Below are 17,365 nucleotides of genomic sequence, written 5' to 3'. Positions count from 1 at the left end.
TTTTTAAATTTAAATTTTTAATTTTTATGGGTACATAGTATATATATATAGCTAGTGCTTGACTTACGACCACAATTGGTTCTGACAGACCGGTCATAACACGATTTGGTCGTAAGTTGAGTAGGCCAATTGTACAATACTGTGAAATGATGTTATAAAAATCTTTAAGTCATATTTTGTCATAATTTTCTTTCATTATTGTTATATATCATAATTTTCTTTGTTCATTTTATGCCATTTGTATCATCTCTACACCATTTTGTTTCTTATTTTTACATTCATCAGGTTTAAGTAAAACACTGCATTACCAGTACAACTGGTTTAATATTTGCAAAACATACAAAATTACAAAATACAGGTGCATACAAAAATACAAAATACAGGTGCATACAAAAATGCAAAATACAGGTGTAAAAAATATCATAGGAAACATTTACCCAATTGCAAAACATGTCAAAATATATAAGCATGTACGAAACATTTTATTGGCCGCTGGTACTTGGCTCCGGATCGTTAATATCGTCATCTGAGGCAGCAGTTGGGGTTACCGGAGTTGGTTTTTTCATAAACGTGGTGAACTTTGTCTGAATTGTATGTTTCTTTTTTTCTTCATAAATTCCACAATACGGACGAAACACATCATGCGCCATCTGTTCAATCCTTGCAAATTGTTCGATGTTTGGGTCCATTGCTTCGAAATGTATAAGAAGTTTATTCAGTAAAAATAAACTGTCTGATAATCCCTTAGTGGTGAACTAACTTTCTGGCTCCTCCTCTTCTTTCTCTGCTTCTCTTCTTTCTTCTTCTGCTACTCTTTCTTTTTCCAGTTGGATTAGCTCTTCATTTGTAAGTTCATCAACATTGAAAATCTGTTCTGCTAGATATCTCTCATCTGTAATTAATTCATCCAGACTATCAACAAACTTACATGCTCCTTCCTCATCCACACTCACTGCTTCTCCAGTCACTCGAGCACTATGCATTTGGAATCTTCTTGAATCTCTGGAACCAGCCAGTGCTTGCTACAAATTCTTGACTGTAATCTCCAGCACGCTCCTTCAGAGTCTGGAATAGACTTCTCGCCTTTATCTGCACAGTAAAAAGACTTAATGGTGTCCGTTTTTTAATTTGATCTTCCATCCAAATATATAGCAATTTCTCCATTTCGTGGATGGGCCCGCTTCGTTGCTTTGTTATAACTGTTGATCGCATGGGTGCAGAACCTTTCACAGCTTCACGAATTCTTTATCTTTCAAAATCGTCAACACAGTCGAGTGTGATAACTTCGTATCACGTGCGATCACATTCACTTTCTTTCCTCCTTCGTATTGCTTAATTACCTTCATTTTCGTGTTGAGATGAATGGCCTTTCTTCTTGGCAGGCTGAGGCATAGACAAAGACAATTTCCTCTTGGTAGACATCTTGGGAGGGGTTTGATGAAAAATATCCAAGACACAAAACACAAATTGCTGTACCGAGTCTGGGATAACAGTTGAAATGGTGCACGCGGAGATGGTAGTGCTGCGGGAAGCTGGTCCGCACTGTCATATGCCCAGCTGGGCAACGTTTTTGCTGCCAGACGTGGAGCAGTCATGGTTAGCGATTGTGGTTGTAAAGTAGAATGGTCGTAAGTTGCATAGGTCGTAAGTTGATCAATACCTGTATGGGCTACGTGAGATGTTTTGATACAGGGACGCAATGCAAAATAAATGGAGAATGGGATATCCATCCCATCAAGCATTTATTCTTTGTGTTGTAAACAATCCAATTACAGTCTTTTAGTTATTTTTAAATGTACAGTTATTGACTATAGTCACATTGTTGTGCTATGAAATAGTAGATCTTATTTATTCTTTCTGCTTTCTTTTTTTTTTTTTTGTACCTGTTAACTATCCCAACTTCCCTCAGCCTGTCACTACCCTTCTCAGCCTCTGGGAACCATCCCTGTGCTCTCTGTGTCCATGAGTTCAATTGTTTTGATTTTGAGAGTCCACAAATAAATGAGAACATGTAATGTTTGTCTTTTTGTGCCTGGTTTATTTTACGTGACATAATCATCTCCAATTGCATACATGTTGTTGCAAATGACAGGATCTAATTCCTTTTTATGCCTGGATAGTACTCCATTGTGTATAGTACCACAGTTTATTTATCCAGTCATCTGTTGGTGGATGCTTAGATTGCCTCCAAATCTTAGCTATTGTGAACAGAGCTGCAACAAACATGGGAGTGCAGATATCTCTTCCATATACTGATTTCCTTTCTTTCTGTTTTTTTTTTTTTAATTGTTTTGATTGAAATTGCAGTCAGTTTTTACTGAGACACTAGTGTTTTGAGTCTCTCTTTTCAATTTTCTTTGTCTCAGCTGGAGTGTGTTGGGAGTGTAGCCAGTGGTATCTCTGTCATGAGTTGGAGTCCTGACCAAGAGCTGGTGCTTCTTGTCACAGGTAAGCCTGTTACTGGTGCCTAACTGGCTTTGTTTGTTTGTTTTGAGACAGAGTCTCGCTCTGTCACCAGGCTGGAGTGCAGTGGCATGATCTCAGCTCACTGCAACCTCTGCCTCCTGGGTTCAAGAGATTCTCCTGGCTCAGCCTCCCAAATAGCTGTGACTACAGGCACATGTCACCACACCCAGCAAATTTTTGTATTTTTAGTAGAGACGGGGTTTCACCATGTTGGCCAGGATGGTCTCGATCTCTTGACCTCATGATCCTCCCGCCTCAGCCTCCCAAAGTGCTGGGATTACAGGCGTGAGCCACTGCGCCCAGCCCCTAACTGGCTTTTCTAAAACATTATTCCGAATGTCATACAGGCTTCATCAGTTTGGGGATGCTTGAGTAAAAATTTTTTTTTTGGTGACTGAAATTTTACTTCTTAGTCTATCATAAAAAGTTATTTCATGTGACTTTTTCAGTCTTCAGGAGTGTGAAACAAAGTCACAAAGCTTCAGGAGGCTGCTGAGTCCTCAATTAGAGTTAAAAATGTTAGCAGTAGGCCAGGCACAGTGGCTCATGCCTGTAATCTTAGCACTTTGGGAGGCCGAGGTGGGCGTATCACAAGGTCAAGAGATCGAGATCATCCTAGCCAACATGGTGAAACCTGTCTCCATCAGAAATACAACAATTAGCTGGGCATGGTGGCACGTGCCTGTAGTCCCAGCTACTCAGGAGGCTGAGGCTGGAGAATCATTTGAACCTGGGAGGTGGAGGTTGCAGTGTGCCAAGATCATGCCACTACACTCTAGCCTGGCGACAGAGCGAGACTCCATCTGAAGAAAAAATGTCAGCAATATGTATTTTAACTTAATTCTAAGAGTTGCTGTATGAACACATTCTCAAAGTCCTTCTTGGGTTCTGTTCCTGTTTTTCCCCTTGAGTTTAGCAAACCAGTTCCATTGATGACATATATATTTAGAAGTGTCTTGGTGACAAGGAGTGTTGAAGTTAGTAGAGGAAGGCTTTGTGGACTTTTATATTCAACTGTACACACATTAATAGCTGAGCATAAGCACCAGGTGGCTTATCTAGGCAAAGCTTTTTGGGTTTTGTTGTTATTATTGTTGTTGTTTTTTTAAGTCAAAGCATTTTGGATGAGTTCTGTCTGCTCTATTCAGACTAACCCCAGCTCCTTAGCTTACAGTGCCATTGGTACTTATGGAATGGCAAATTTGTTACCTGAAAACAAAATCATTTTTGTTTGTGTTTCTCTAAGGTCAACAGACCCTGATTATGATGACAAAAGATTTTGAACCAATTATGGAGCAGCAAATCCACCAGGATGATTTTGGTGAAAGTGAGTATAGTTTTGTTTGTAACATTTTATGACCTATGTTTCTTCCCATTTTTGACCATTTGCTTGTACACTAATTAATAGCCATGTTATTAGGCCAAAGAACTCTGAAGGTTAAACCCCAAGTTATTAATTGTCTATTATCCCAGTTCCTTCAGCCCATTCCAAATCTTAAAAGGCCTGCTGGTGCCTCTCCAGGTCTGAGGATTGGCTTTATCAGTAACCTGGAAATTATAAATCAGTGTCTAAAGTCACTAAGATAGTTATTACCCACACCCTAGGAAAGTCTTAGCCTGGGCTTTCAGTGAAAGAGACTGTACAAGTTTGTATAAAGGTAGTATTTCTGGGATACAGTTTTATGGTAAAGAAAAGAAAAGAGATGGGATAGAAGGCTGGTTTTTGTTCCTACTGATTAGATCCGATCTGCATTTCTATGGGAACAATCAGATTATTTTCTTGCTAAAACCTAGCCAAGGTCATCTGGGCATTAAGGCTGTTCCTCTGAATGTTTATCTGACTTAGATTTTCTGTTATGAATGTTGATTGGCTAACTTTAGAGTTCCTAAAGTATTGAAGGGGAGTGCAGGAGAAGAAAGATGCTTGTTAAGTATAAGCTTTGGCCATCTTGAAGTCACCAAGTTGCTGGCCTGATTGAAGAGGGATGAGGGAAGAAGATATTCCAGCTTCAGCTAAGGTCTAACTTCCTGCCTTTGTGCTCCATCAACTCTGAGAAATCATTTAGAAAACTTCTACCCATTTATTTTAAAATAATGTATTTTTTCAGAAATAATTTTTGAGGGCTGAGCACAGTGGCTTATGCCTATAATCCCAGCACTTTTGGAGGATGAGGCAGGTTGATTGCTTGAGCCCAGGAGTTCAATACTAGTCTGGGCAACATAGGGAGACCCAGTGTCTACAAAAAATTTAAAAATGAGCTGGGCATGGTGGCATCAGCACAGTAATGACATGATGTGTAGATATTAGGGTAGCATAAGGGAAGGAAACCAGTAACTGGAAAGGGATGATTTCCCCAAGGAGGCTGACTTGAGCTGAATCTCAGCTGGAATTGGTGTTGGGTAGATGAGGGACAAGGGTGGGGGAGTATTCCAAGCAAGTGAATGTGTCGGTTTCAAGGGAGGGTTATTTGATAGAAACATTGTGGGTTACTCAGGGAACTGTGAGTAATTCAGTATTGCCAACGTGGCAGGATGTGAGTGTAGAATGAAATGAATGGGACAGATTGGATTGAGTTTGTAGCAGGGAGTTTGGACATTGAGTTATAGTCGATCAGACATTAAAGGTTTTGATGATAAGAGGTTTAAAGAGATTTATCTAGTAGAAAGATGGCTCTTGATGGCATATTTTTGTTGTTTTTGTGCATGGAGAGGGAAGAGACTAGAGACAGGGTGATCAGGTAGGAGGTTGCTGCAGGATTCCAGATGAGAGAGAAGGAAGGTTTGTGTGGGGCTAGAAGCAGGAATGATTCAGGAAAAAGTTGATTCTCAGTGAGGATGGGAGTACTTTTTTTTAGAATTATCTGAAAAACTTTTTTAGAATACATGTATATGGTTCCCCTTCTGCCCTAGGCCAGTTTGAGAAATACCGATTTAGTAGGTGGAATAAATAGGCTTTGCGTATGTAAGGCGAATAAGAAAAAGTTGCGCAGGACTCCAGCCAGAACCTCAGGTGAGGGGAATAAAGATGCCAGTAACTGAGAGGGAAGATGGGGAAGTGCTGGTCTATAAGGATGAGTGGTGAGGTCTGTTTTGAATTTGTTGAAGGACCATATGGGATTGCCATGTGGAGTAGGCAAATGTAAGGCTGAAGCTCGGGAGAGGCCAGAGCTATGGACTGAGAGTTGGGGGTATGTAGGAAATTCTGACAGTTTTGGGAACAGATGGACTTGCTTAGGAAGCAGATGCTGCACAGGAAGAGTCTAGAATCCAGGGTGGAACTCTGGGGCATCCAGCTTTGAGGACAGTCAGAGAGAGAGAGTAACTAGCACACAGTACACTTTAGGATGAAAAAGTGCTCTGGGCCTGCTGTTTCCCATAGACTTTTTCACAAAAATCCCATGCAGTACATCAAAGGAAATGTAGTCCAAGTTAAGGCCTTAGGTCTCAGAAATGTGTTTCTCAGTACAAAAACAAAATCATTCTGTGGAGTGAATATTTTTCTTCTATCCTAGGGTCAGTGAACTTGTTCTGAAAAGGGCTAGGTCATAAATATATTCAGCTTTGTGGGCTATATGATCTGTATTGCAACTGCTTAATTCTAATGTTGAGGTATGAAAGTTGTATACAATACATAAGCATGGCTATGTTCCAGTAAGCATTTGTAAAAGCAGATTTAGGCTGTAGTTCTGCAAATCCCTGCTATAATTGCCTCATTTCTTATCTTCTGTTGGAGAAGTTCTCTTTCTTCATTCCTTGGTGCTTAATATTCCTGTGGGAACTTGCAGCTAGAAGCCTGGAGATTTGCACCAGGATAGGCACTATCATTTGTATGCAGCAGCAAGGTATGCTTTGAGGTACTCTAGTGCTTGGATATGAGCAGACAGGAAATGGTCATATGGACCTATAATTCATAGGAATTTCAAACAGCCCTGCTGCATCAGAATCAGAATCAATGGCAGGAGGGAAGTATTGGGTCCTGCACTGGGTGATGCTTTCAGGACCATCTTTATTGTACCTCTTGCAAGTGGATCCTACCTCCAGGAACAGAGGGGTTGTGTTGTTTCAGCAACTCTGCCTTTATTGTTTATTTGAGAGAAGGGTTATGATCTAGAAAGAACACCAGTGAGCCTGAAAGCCAGAAGACCTGTGTTCTAACTTTGGGCTCTGCCATTAGGGAGGGTCTCAATCTCTCAGTCTATGTGAGGAGCTATTTTGTGATCTGCAGTCCCCTCTCTCACCAGTGAGGTGAGGAGCTTGCAATCAGAATTTTACTCCCCGTTCTTCTCTTGGGGTTTTATGTTCCCGACATATATTGTAAACTCTTCATGTTTCATTCTTTTTAATAATAAGGTAAGGGCGAGATTGCTGGCTTGTGTCATCGAAGAAACTTGGATATAAAAGATGGCAGTAAAATGCTTTCTAAAATAAGGAAGGGCATTTTAGATTCTTCAAAATCACTGTTGCATATAACATGAAACAGGTTTTTTTTTGTATCATTGTTTGTTTGTTTTGAGATGGGGGTCTCTCTGTGTTGCCCAGGCTAGAGTGCAATGGTGCAATCACGGCTCACTGTAGCCTTGAACTGCTGAGTTCAAGTGATCCTCCTACTTCAGCCTCCTGAGTAGATGGAACCACAGATGTGTGCCATCATGTCCAGCTAGTTTTATGTATTTTTTGTAGAGAAGGGGTCTTCCTGTGTCACCAAGGCTGGTCTTGAACTCCTGGACTCAAGTGATCCTCCTGCTTCAGCCTCCCAAATTGTTGGGACTGTAGGCATGAGCCACCACGCCCAGCCTGAAACATAGGTTTCTCAAATAATGACTGCTGGTCAATTTATTGAGAGGTCTTAGAGGACCTGAGTAACTGCCAATGACTAACTTCATGAAGTAAGTGAAACTGTTTTTGTTTCATTTCATGCAGCTTATTGGTTGTCTTGCATGTTCTCAATCAATTGTTCTCTAGGCAAGTTCATCACTATTGGATGGGGCAGGAAGGAGACACAGTTCCATGGATCAGAAGGCAGACAAGCAGCTTTTCAGATGGAAACAGTAAGTTTGGTTTGATGGATAAAGAGCCTTGACTGGAACAAATGTAAGTTTGCCACTCACCAGGAACTCTTTGGTGTCCGCTTAGATGCCAGTAATGAACAATTCTCTTCTGTTTTTGTAAAACTGCCTAGAACCCTCAGGAAATGGGTCCCGCTGGAAAGATGCTTTTTTTTCATGTTATTGCCAAGTTGCTTTGTGATTTATTATCATGGTGGCAAATAATTATAAGCAATATTCATCACCTAGTTTAAAAAATAAAACATCACAGACAAAGGAAACCCCTTGTATATCCTGTCCCAATGTCCCTCCCGTTGCTCCCCAGAGAGAGCTGCCATCCTTCATTCATATGGATGTTCTCATACTTTTCCCATATATGTACATATTAGATATTTTTCTTTTTCATTTGGATAAAACTCTTTGTTTTCCTTACTTCTGGATTAGAAAATTCTAAAGACCATATAATGATGTCTTGATGACTCAGGCAGGACTTTTTAGTTTTCTAATGTAGGCAGCCCCTGAGTGCAGAGGTGTGTGGACACAAGAATCTTGCAGAGTCTTGGGGCACCTGGGGAAGTAGTGTCTGTGCCACATTGAATGCCTTTAAACTCTTATGTTTTATTTTAATTTATACAATGTGAACATTTTTAAAAAATGTGAATTGAAAAATACCCCCAGGAAGATGTGCCATATTTACCTTCCGGCATACTGTCAAGTACCCCCAGGGGCAGTATGTATCTCTGTTAGAAAAGCACAGATTACATTATCCTCGTAACATTTAGTAGCTGTGAGACCTTGGCAGGGAAGTTTCCTAACATTTCTGAGCCTCAGTATTCTCTGTATTCTCTGTAAGGTCAGCATCAAATGTTTCCTTACAAGGGTTGAGATGTGCAAGTAATAACATACACGAGACAGCTACCACAGCATCAGCACAGGGTAGGCACTCAAATGGTAGTTGCTGCTTTCATTTTAGTAGACAAATAACTTTTGAGACTTTTTTAAAGCATAGTTTTTATTTCAAAACAACTATGTTGTGAGTAAAATATGCATAGTGAGTCTAATTTAACATTTTGAAAACGATTGATTTATTAGAACAGTAAAGGATTATTAGAGGGCAGAAACATGGAGTAAGTATTCTCATTCACAAATTTGCTTTTTTGGGGTGATCCACTACAGCTGTCCAGCTTTGGGCAAGCGGTTTTCATGTCTCCCTGATTTTTAAGTGATTTTTTTTGTGTGTGTGGAAGGACTTAAAAGGTTTTCTTGACCAACAGGAACTTGACCAAGTAAATAGTTTATGCAATTTGCATATTCTTTCTTTCTGTAAGCAACAAGAAAAAATTATGCTACAACTTTGTAAGACCATATATTTTAGATTTAAAAATAGGACTTTACTCATACCTGTTATGACATGGATAAATTTCATAAAGATTATGCTAAGTGAAAGAAGCCCATCATAAAAGATCACATATAATATGATCTCATTTGTATGAAGTGCCCAGAAGGGGCAAATTCGCAGAGGCAGAAAGTAGAATAGTGGTTGCGTAGTGCTGCGGGGTACGGTGGGGAAGGAGTGATTGCTAATGGAGATTGGGTTTCTTTTCGGGATGATGAAAATGCTCAAAACTTATGTTATGGTGTTGGTTATTCAATTTTGTAAATATACTTCAAAAACATTGATTCTTATCACTGAGTTTAAACAACAACAACAAAAATACCCAAAACATTGAATTTTGTACTTCAAATGGGTGAACCTTAATATCCCAACAAAGGTGTTAAAAATGGTACTTTAGGCTAGGCGTGGTGGCTCATGCCTTTAATCCCAGCACTTTGGGACACTGAAGTGGGCGGATCATTTGACGTCAGGAGTTCGAGACCAGCCTAACCAGCATGGGGAACCCCATCTCTACTAAAAATACAAAATGGACATGGTCGCGCGTACCTGTAATTGCAGCTACTCGGGAGTTTGAGACAGGAGAATCATTTCAATCCAGAGGCAGAGGTTGCAGTGAGCCGAGATCACACAACTAAGCTCTAGCCTGAGTGACAGAGTGAGACTCGGTCTCGAAAAAGAAAGAAAAGCCCGGTGGGGTGCAGGGGGCAGGCACAGTGGCCCATGCCTGCAGTCCCAGCACTTTGGGAGGCTGAAGGAGGTGGATCACGAGGTCAGGAGTTCGAGACAGCCTGGCCAACATGGCAAAACCCCATGTCTACTAAAAATACAAAAAATTAGCCATAATTAGGCTTTTACTAGAATATGATGATGAATGCTTCGTGGTTATCTGTCTCCCACCCGGTAGAGTTGGCGTATGTCTTCAAGGCCTTCAGGATTGATATGCGGGTGGCCCTGGAGGAGACATTTCTTGCCGTCATGCTGCAAAATGAGAACACTTCCATGTTTTCATCATTTTTTGCTGCCGCCTTTACCACCTCTGTGTTTCCTCCCTATTCACCTTCTTCACACCTTAACTCATCTGTGCCCTGTTGTGAAGCTTACACAATATTTCAACAAAACTCTATCCTGTTGGACAAATGGAATGCTTGTTTCCTTGTCATAGTTATCTGATAGGTTCCTTAGCTCATTATATTCAATATTTAGACCTGTAGCTCTTCTCCTCTTTTGCTGTTCCCAGAGGACACTTATTTTTTAATGCCCAAAGGAGGATTTTGTTTGTTTTAGATTTTTTTCTCTTCTTTGATGATTTCTGGGTCTAAGAACCAACCCTTCTAGGATGGTCACTGATTCTATGAGGCAGGCTTTCAAAGTAGCTTAAACCTCATATAAGAGATCTATATTTAGTGGTCTGAGGCTTGTTTGATTCTGGGACACTTCAGGTCCCTCAGTAATATTGCTGTTTCTTCCCCTCTTTAGTTTGAGTCTGCTTTGCCCTGGGATGACCACAGACCGCAAGTTACCTGGCGTGGGGATGGACAGTTTTTTGCTGTGAGTGTTGTTTGCCCGGAAACAGGTATGGAAATATATTAACGTTAAACAACAATTTTTAAAAAATTGATCTTATTAAAATTCAGGAAAATTTTCTTTCTTTTGCTTTGAAAAGGGTATTAATTATACATATTAGGTAAGGATCTGCTGCTTTAAATGTGAAATGAGTTTAGAGTTAAGAATTAGAAGAGTCGTTTGAGGCCATTGGTCCTTCCTCCTAACTGGTGGACACACATTTTTAACAAGATTAATCTAATTGGCTATGTAAAATGGTGGCAGTTTTTACTTGTAAGGAAGGTGTTTGAAAAGTCCTGAATTGACAACTTTTATCATAATGTTGTAAGTGTGTGTGTGTTTGACTCCATTCCCGCACAGGGGCTCGGAAGGTCAGAGTGTGGAACCGAGAGTTTGCTTTGCAGTCAACCAGTGAGCCTGTGGCAGGACTGGGACCAGCCCTGGCTTGGAAGTGAGTGGGAGAAGAAATCTTAGAGAAATTCTTGGAACCAGGGTAGAGGTGGTGGTGCCCATTGATACTGATGATATAGATGTTTGTGTAACACAGAAGGATTTTTACGTTTCTTCGTTTATAAGCCTGTATCTATCTTTATTTCTTCTTTTTGTTTTGTTCTCTGCAGTCTGAATTCAACTTGAATAGTAGATTTTAGGCTTTTTCACAGATTTAATCATTCCAAGGCCCCATATATTTTGCATTCCTAATTCTTAAAAGGTTCTGATTTTAAGGCACGGTGTGTATGAAGCCACTATAAAGAGCAGAAAATGATTTAGAAGGGAGCCCAGTTTGCAAGGCTTTATGGGCAAGTGGAGCTTTTGTGGAAATTAGGGAAAAACTTCCTTCCTTGGCACAAATTCCCACAGTGGAATTTCCTTACTAAGGAACATGCAGGCTGGATTTAGACCTCCTCTTTCTTCCATTCTCCCCGTTGGCCCAGTACCCTTGTGCAGGTCACAATTTGCCTGTTATATGTGGCTGCCTGATTTTAGATAGATGTATTTTCTCTGTTTCAGTGCGATCTGTTATATGCAGACTTCTTGTTTCCCACCAGTATCTGAGTGGTATTATATGATAGAGCAGAAGAGAAATGTATTTGAATTAAAACTCTAGAGACAAATGTGAATAAGATGAGGCAATTAAGATGTTTTCAACAGATGGAGAAGTCTTAAAAAATAACTTCCTGCATATAAATATTTGCTGAAATCATACAATTGAAGGAGAAATGGATTTTGATTTTTAGGACATTATACCTGGAATGGTTTAGATAACTTATTATTTTTAAAGTCATCCAAATGCAGTGTAAATATATAAGGCTTTGTGGGTAAATGGAGCCTTTGCGTAAAATAGGAAAAGGCACTCTTTCCCCTGTGCAAGTACTGTCCCACAAGGGGATGAACCACTTGCTGAAAGACAAGGGACACATGGGATTTAAAACTTCCTTGGATAAAGATACTGATTCATTTATTCATTCATCCATATTTGCTGAAAAAAAAAATCTTTTTTCTGAATTTTATCTATTCTTAAGCTAGTTAGATGAGCTTTGGATGTTGTAACACTCTGAGTTTGCTTTAAGACCCTCAGGTAGTTTGATTGCATCTACACAAGATAAACCCAACCAGCAGGATATTGTGTTTTTTGAGAAAAATGGACTCCTTCATGGACACTTTACACTACCCTTCCTGAAAGATGAGGTTAAGGTAAGTACCTGAGTTTGTTTTGCCCTCAAATGTGGAGGACTTTCCGTAGCTATAGAGGGGATTTATATTTGATATGGCTATATAAATAGAAGCTTTAGAGTAAATGGTCATAAAAATGGTAGCTTCTTAGAACTGATTTTTAATAAAAGAGAAATTGTCTTTCCAAGGAGATTTTGCAAGTAAGAAAACGTTTCTCCCCAACCTAGATAAAACAGAAATAGGAAATAAAAATGCTAATTTTTATTGTTAATTTTGACAAAAGCATAATTTTTCTAGTAATGAAGATGATTTTCATTGATAACATTTAAATCTTAAGGATTTGTCTACCATTAAGATCCTTGCTGAAGTGAGAACACATCAAATGTTATCTCTGTAAAATTTTGAACATCTTGAGAGATGAGTTTAATGAACTCCCATGTAACTATTGTTCACTTTCAGCAGACACCAAGATTTTGCAAAACTATTTTGATCTATCCACTACTCTTTGGTTTATATATACACATACTAACATATATTTTTGTTTCCTGGAGTTTTAATTCTAGAAATCATATTTTCAATATTTATTTCTAACAATTAACATTTTTTTTAAATAACCATAATTCCATTATATCTTACCTCAGTGTTGTCTAACAGCCAGTCCATATTCAAATTTCTCTGATTGTCTAAAAATATCACCTTGCGTTTGGTTAAGTTTGTTTAGTCTCTTTTAAGCTTTAAGCATAATGTATTTCTTTTTTTAAGGCCTCTACATAATGACATAAATTTTACAGATTTGTTAAATGCCTCTGTAGGTTAGTAATTTACAGCTAGTGATGAGCTCAGGTAGTGGGATTATTTGATTTGAGAGAGGGAATACAGCTATTACAAAAATTTGTAAGGAAATGTGTAACTGAAGGCCAATGACAGATCTTTTTTCCCTACTAGGTAAATGACTTGCTGTGGAATGCAGATTCCTCTGTGCTTGCAGTTTGGCTGGAAGACCTTCAGCGAGAGGAAGGCTCCATTCCAAAAACCTATGGTAAGACAGCTGTAGTACCCCAGCCTTTTGCCCCATAAAGTGTAGTTGAAAGTGGAAGGGTATGGGATTTCCTTCATCCCTTCTACTGAGTCCCTAGTAGAATCAAAGATGCTGAAGTGGTAGATGGAGATGGGGGTGGTTAGGTTCTGATTGATTGTGGATTTCAGTCATGTATTGGTCAGGGTTCTCTAGAGAAACAGAAGTAATACATATATATAATTCGTCCCTCAGTATTCTCAGGGGATTAGTTCCAGTATTGCCCGTGGACACCAAAATCCGCACATGGTCAAGTCCTGCAGTCAGCCCTGTAGAACCCTCACATACGAAAAGTCAGCCTTCTGTACACTTGGGTTTTGCATTCCTCAAGTACCATATTTTTTGATTTGTGTTTGGTTGCACATATAGAATCTACAATGTGGAGGGCCGACTGTATTCATTGAAAAGAATACGAATATAAATGGACTTGCTGCAGTTCCAGCTTGCGTTGTTCAAGGGTCAACTGTACTTACATAGAAGTGAGAGAGGGAATAGGGTGCGGCAGGAGGGAGAGAGAGTAATAGAGGTGTGGATAGATTTACTTTAAAAGATTGGCTAACATAGCGGGTGGCAAGATTGAAATCTGTGGGACAAGTTGGCAGGCTGGAAATTCAGGTAAGAATTGATGTTGCAGTCTGGAGTATGAAATCCATAGAGCAGGCTGGAAACTTAGGCAGGATTTCTGTTACAGCCTTAAGGCAGAATTCCTTCTTTTCTACGAAGCCTGTTTTTTGCTTTTAAGACCTTCAACTGAATGAATGGGACTCTCCCACATTATGGAGAGTAATCTGCTTTCCTTACAGTCAGCTGATTATAAATTTTAAGCACATCTACAGAATAACTTCACAGCAACATCTAGACTAGTGTTTCAGCAGACAGCTGGGCACCATAGCCTAGCCAAGTTGACATAAAAAAATTAACCATTGCAAGTCATCAAGTGCTTTCCCTAGTGGATGGTATTACCACAGAAAAAACACTAACCAAAGGAATACTGTGGATGTGAAAGAAGATTTAGATTAAGTATAAAAGTAGGAATATTTTTAAACCTTTTAAAATTTGTAAGTGTGTGGTTTTAAATATTAATTACATGAAAATGTTAGATAATAAAGATGAGAAAAAAAGAAATCTCATAGTTCTACCACTCAGTAATAATCACTATTCAAATTTTCTTGTCTTCCCGTTTTTTAATGTGTATATCTCAGTATAGCTATGATCTCATTTCTGTTAAAAGTTTTGGTGTGATACATCCATATTATTTTAAATTGCTGTATAATATCTTTTATCTAATGATAAAAGATAATAATCTTTTATCATTAAATCTCATGCTGTTAGACATTTATTTCTTATTATTGTCAACAGCAATGCACAGTACATTTTTGTTCATAAATTATTTTACTTAAATATTTTCTAAGTAGCTTTCAAACTCTTTAATCAGTAGAACCCTTTTAACTGAAATATTAAGAAATGAATTATTCTTTGAACACAATAGTTCTCAACCCTGGCCACACCTTTAGAAAAAAAAGTAATTATATTCAGTCTTCATCTCAGAGTTCAATTCAGTGTGTTGGAATGGGGACTATACATAAATATTTAATTAAAAACCAAAAGTGGCTGGGTATGGTGGCTCATGCCTGTAATCCTAGCACTTTGGGAGCCTGAGGCAGGTGGATGACTTGAGGTCAGGAGTTCAAAACTAGCCTGGCCAATGTGGTGAAACCTCGTCTCTACTAAAAATATAAAAAAATTAGCTGGGCATGGTGTCGGGTGCCTATAATCCCAGCTACTTGGGAGGCTGAGGCAGGAGAATCACTTGAACCTGAGGGGTGGAAGTTGCAGTGAGCCCAGATCGCGCTGCTGCACTCAAGCCTGGGCGACAGAGTGAGACTCCATCTTAAAACAAAAAAACAAAACCAAAAGCTCCCAAGTTATTTTAAACAGCCGCAGTTGAGAACCACTGATTAACCAATGTGTCAATGGATGGCCCTGTGATACGCTGAGCATAAAAATATTGTACAAGGCAAAACCCCATCTCTACTAAAATTTCAAAAATTAGTCTGGCATGGTGGTGCATGCCTGTAGTCCCAGCTACTAGGTAGGCTGAGGTGGTACAATCGCTTTAACCTGGGAGGCAGAGGTTGCAGTGAGCAGAGATCGCACCACTGCACTCCAGCCTGGGTGACAAAGTGTATATACACACACACATACACATTGCACAAGAACAGCCACAACATCTGTCTTACAGAACATCAGCATGTGGTCTAACTTTTAAGTGTTGTAATAATACGGTTAAAGACTAGGTTGTATTTGCTGTGATCACTAAGTTAAGCATTAGTGAGCAAGGAAATTGAGAAAATAAATTGCTTCATGTAACTGATATATCTTAATATAACTATTAGTCCTAATATAACTAAGGTCTTAATTTTTATGTGTCATCTGTTTAGTAAAGGTTGGTTTTAACGTGCTTTGGTCTTGCTCTCAGTAGATGTTGGAAGGATAATTGCATGCTTATCTTCTTTGGGCAGCTGAATCAGGGTTAATACACAGATAGCCGTGGACATAAGTGCATGCAAAGCACCTGAAAGAAAATAGGCAGCTTAAGCCCAATACAACACAATGATGCTAGTCTGGATCTTGGATTGAGTGTTTTAATACTTTTAATCTAATTGCCAAGTTATCTTCTTCCTAAATCTTTATGAGAAAACCAGCTAAAACAATGCTTTGTCCTACTAGCCTTCCATCACGATCATTAAGTTTGGAAGTAAAGTTAAAAATAAACATATGAGTAAAAGTTAAAAATAGAAAAAAAAAACATAAAAAAAACCCATGTATTTCTAACTTTGTTGATTATTGACATTTTATCTGCATGGAAAGCTATTTTTTTTTTTTTTGGCAATTATTATTGTTCTTAGTTTAGAGAAGAGGCTGAGCAGGAAGGGTCCTTTGAAAAAGGAAAGATTGCCCTTTTCCGCCTCTGGCAATTGATATGAAGTCTGCTTCCCAGCCTCTAATGGCCTTCTTTTTCTTTTCCCCTGCAGTTCAGCTCTGGACTATTGGAAACTATCACTGGTATCTCAAGCAAAGTTTATCCTTCAGCACCTGTGGGAAGAGCAAGATTGTATCTTTGATATGGGACCCTGTGACCCCATACCGGCTTCATGTTCTCTGTCAGGGCTGGCATTACCTCTGCTATGATTGGCACTGGACGACTGACCGGAGCTCAGGAGATAATTCAAGTGACTTGTCCAATGTGGCTGTCATTGATGGAAGTAAGCTGCTGGAAACTGTGTCCACGAGCCTGCAAGGGGTCCTAGCCTAGGGGTTGCAGATGTGGTGGTTTGACTGGAACAGCGGGGAATCTTTATTTGTTTTGGCTGTTTGGGTTACTTGTTTTATTTTTTTAACGAATGGGATAGAAGGTGGGGTATATTCTCTTCTGAGAGAGAATCATCCCTCCTCCCCATGGCAGTTTCCTGTTATACGACATCTGTGGCCTTCACACATTTACCTGTCTGGCCTTTGAAGACGCTGAAAACTTTGACTCTAGGTAGAGAGGACAACAACAGTAGAGTCTTGTGGGATTGGGTGTGTTAGCCTTACCTGTTTACCCTGACACAGATTTATAATTGATCCTTGTACCACCCACTTATGTTGCTTTGTTTCCTGATATAAACGCTTGCCGATTATATACCTCTCCAGTGTGTTCAGTACATGTCATAGATGTTTGTCTAATACGAAGATTAGGTTGATATTTTATAATTAGGTAGAAGGCTTTTTAGGTGGTGGGATGGGGGGGCAAGATTGAGGAGTGAAGTAGTCACCTTAATGAGCAGTTTTATTGCTGATAATAAAAGGGAACACTTGCTTCTAAGATTGTAATGTGTGGTGGTATACTAATTCATATTCTGTGTAATGCTCTATATAATACTGATTTTATATTCATATGTTCTATATAGAGAACTTAATCAGATCTGCTTTATTACAAAATCCATACATAAGAATGTGCTTTGAGGAATTTGAAGGTATTAATTCCTTTGGTTTACTGTGGCTTGGTTGCAGCCCCAGATTTAAAGCTAGAGCTCTGACCACTTAGCCTTAGTCCCTGGCACCTGAAACTCCAAGTTCTGAGATGGACTACTCTAGGCCTGG

General features: G+C 39.3%; 1 protein-coding gene across 3 annotated transcripts in view; it reads left to right on the top strand.

The window, feature by feature from the left end:
• Positions 1 to 17,365, top strand: part of ELP1 (elongator acetyltransferase complex subunit 1) — a 70,971-nt gene that overhangs the window by 13,622 nt on the left and 39,984 nt on the right. For all 3 annotated transcript variants that reach the window (XM_074395133.1, XM_010335990.3, XM_003925249.4), the window contains exons 4-11: positions 2,367 to 2,448; positions 3,713 to 3,793; positions 7,429 to 7,514; positions 10,384 to 10,480; positions 10,831 to 10,921; positions 12,042 to 12,165; positions 13,090 to 13,183; positions 16,255 to 16,485. In XM_074395133.1, the coding sequence (XP_074251234.1) occupies positions 2,367 to 2,448; positions 3,713 to 3,793; positions 7,429 to 7,514; positions 10,384 to 10,480; positions 10,831 to 10,921; positions 12,042 to 12,165; positions 13,090 to 13,183; positions 16,255 to 16,485 (886 nt within the window). The remainder of the gene's footprint in view (positions 1 to 2,366; positions 2,449 to 3,712; positions 3,794 to 7,428; positions 7,515 to 10,383; positions 10,481 to 10,830; positions 10,922 to 12,041; positions 12,166 to 13,089; positions 13,184 to 16,254; positions 16,486 to 17,365) is intronic.

The sequence above is a fragment of the Saimiri boliviensis genome, chromosome 2, assembly GCF_048565385.1.
Source record: "Saimiri boliviensis isolate mSaiBol1 chromosome 2, mSaiBol1.pri, whole genome shotgun sequence".
NCBI classification, from domain to species: Eukaryota; Metazoa; Chordata; class Mammalia; order Primates; family Cebidae; genus Saimiri; species Saimiri boliviensis.
This window is presented reverse-complemented; position numbering and strand designations above follow the sequence as displayed.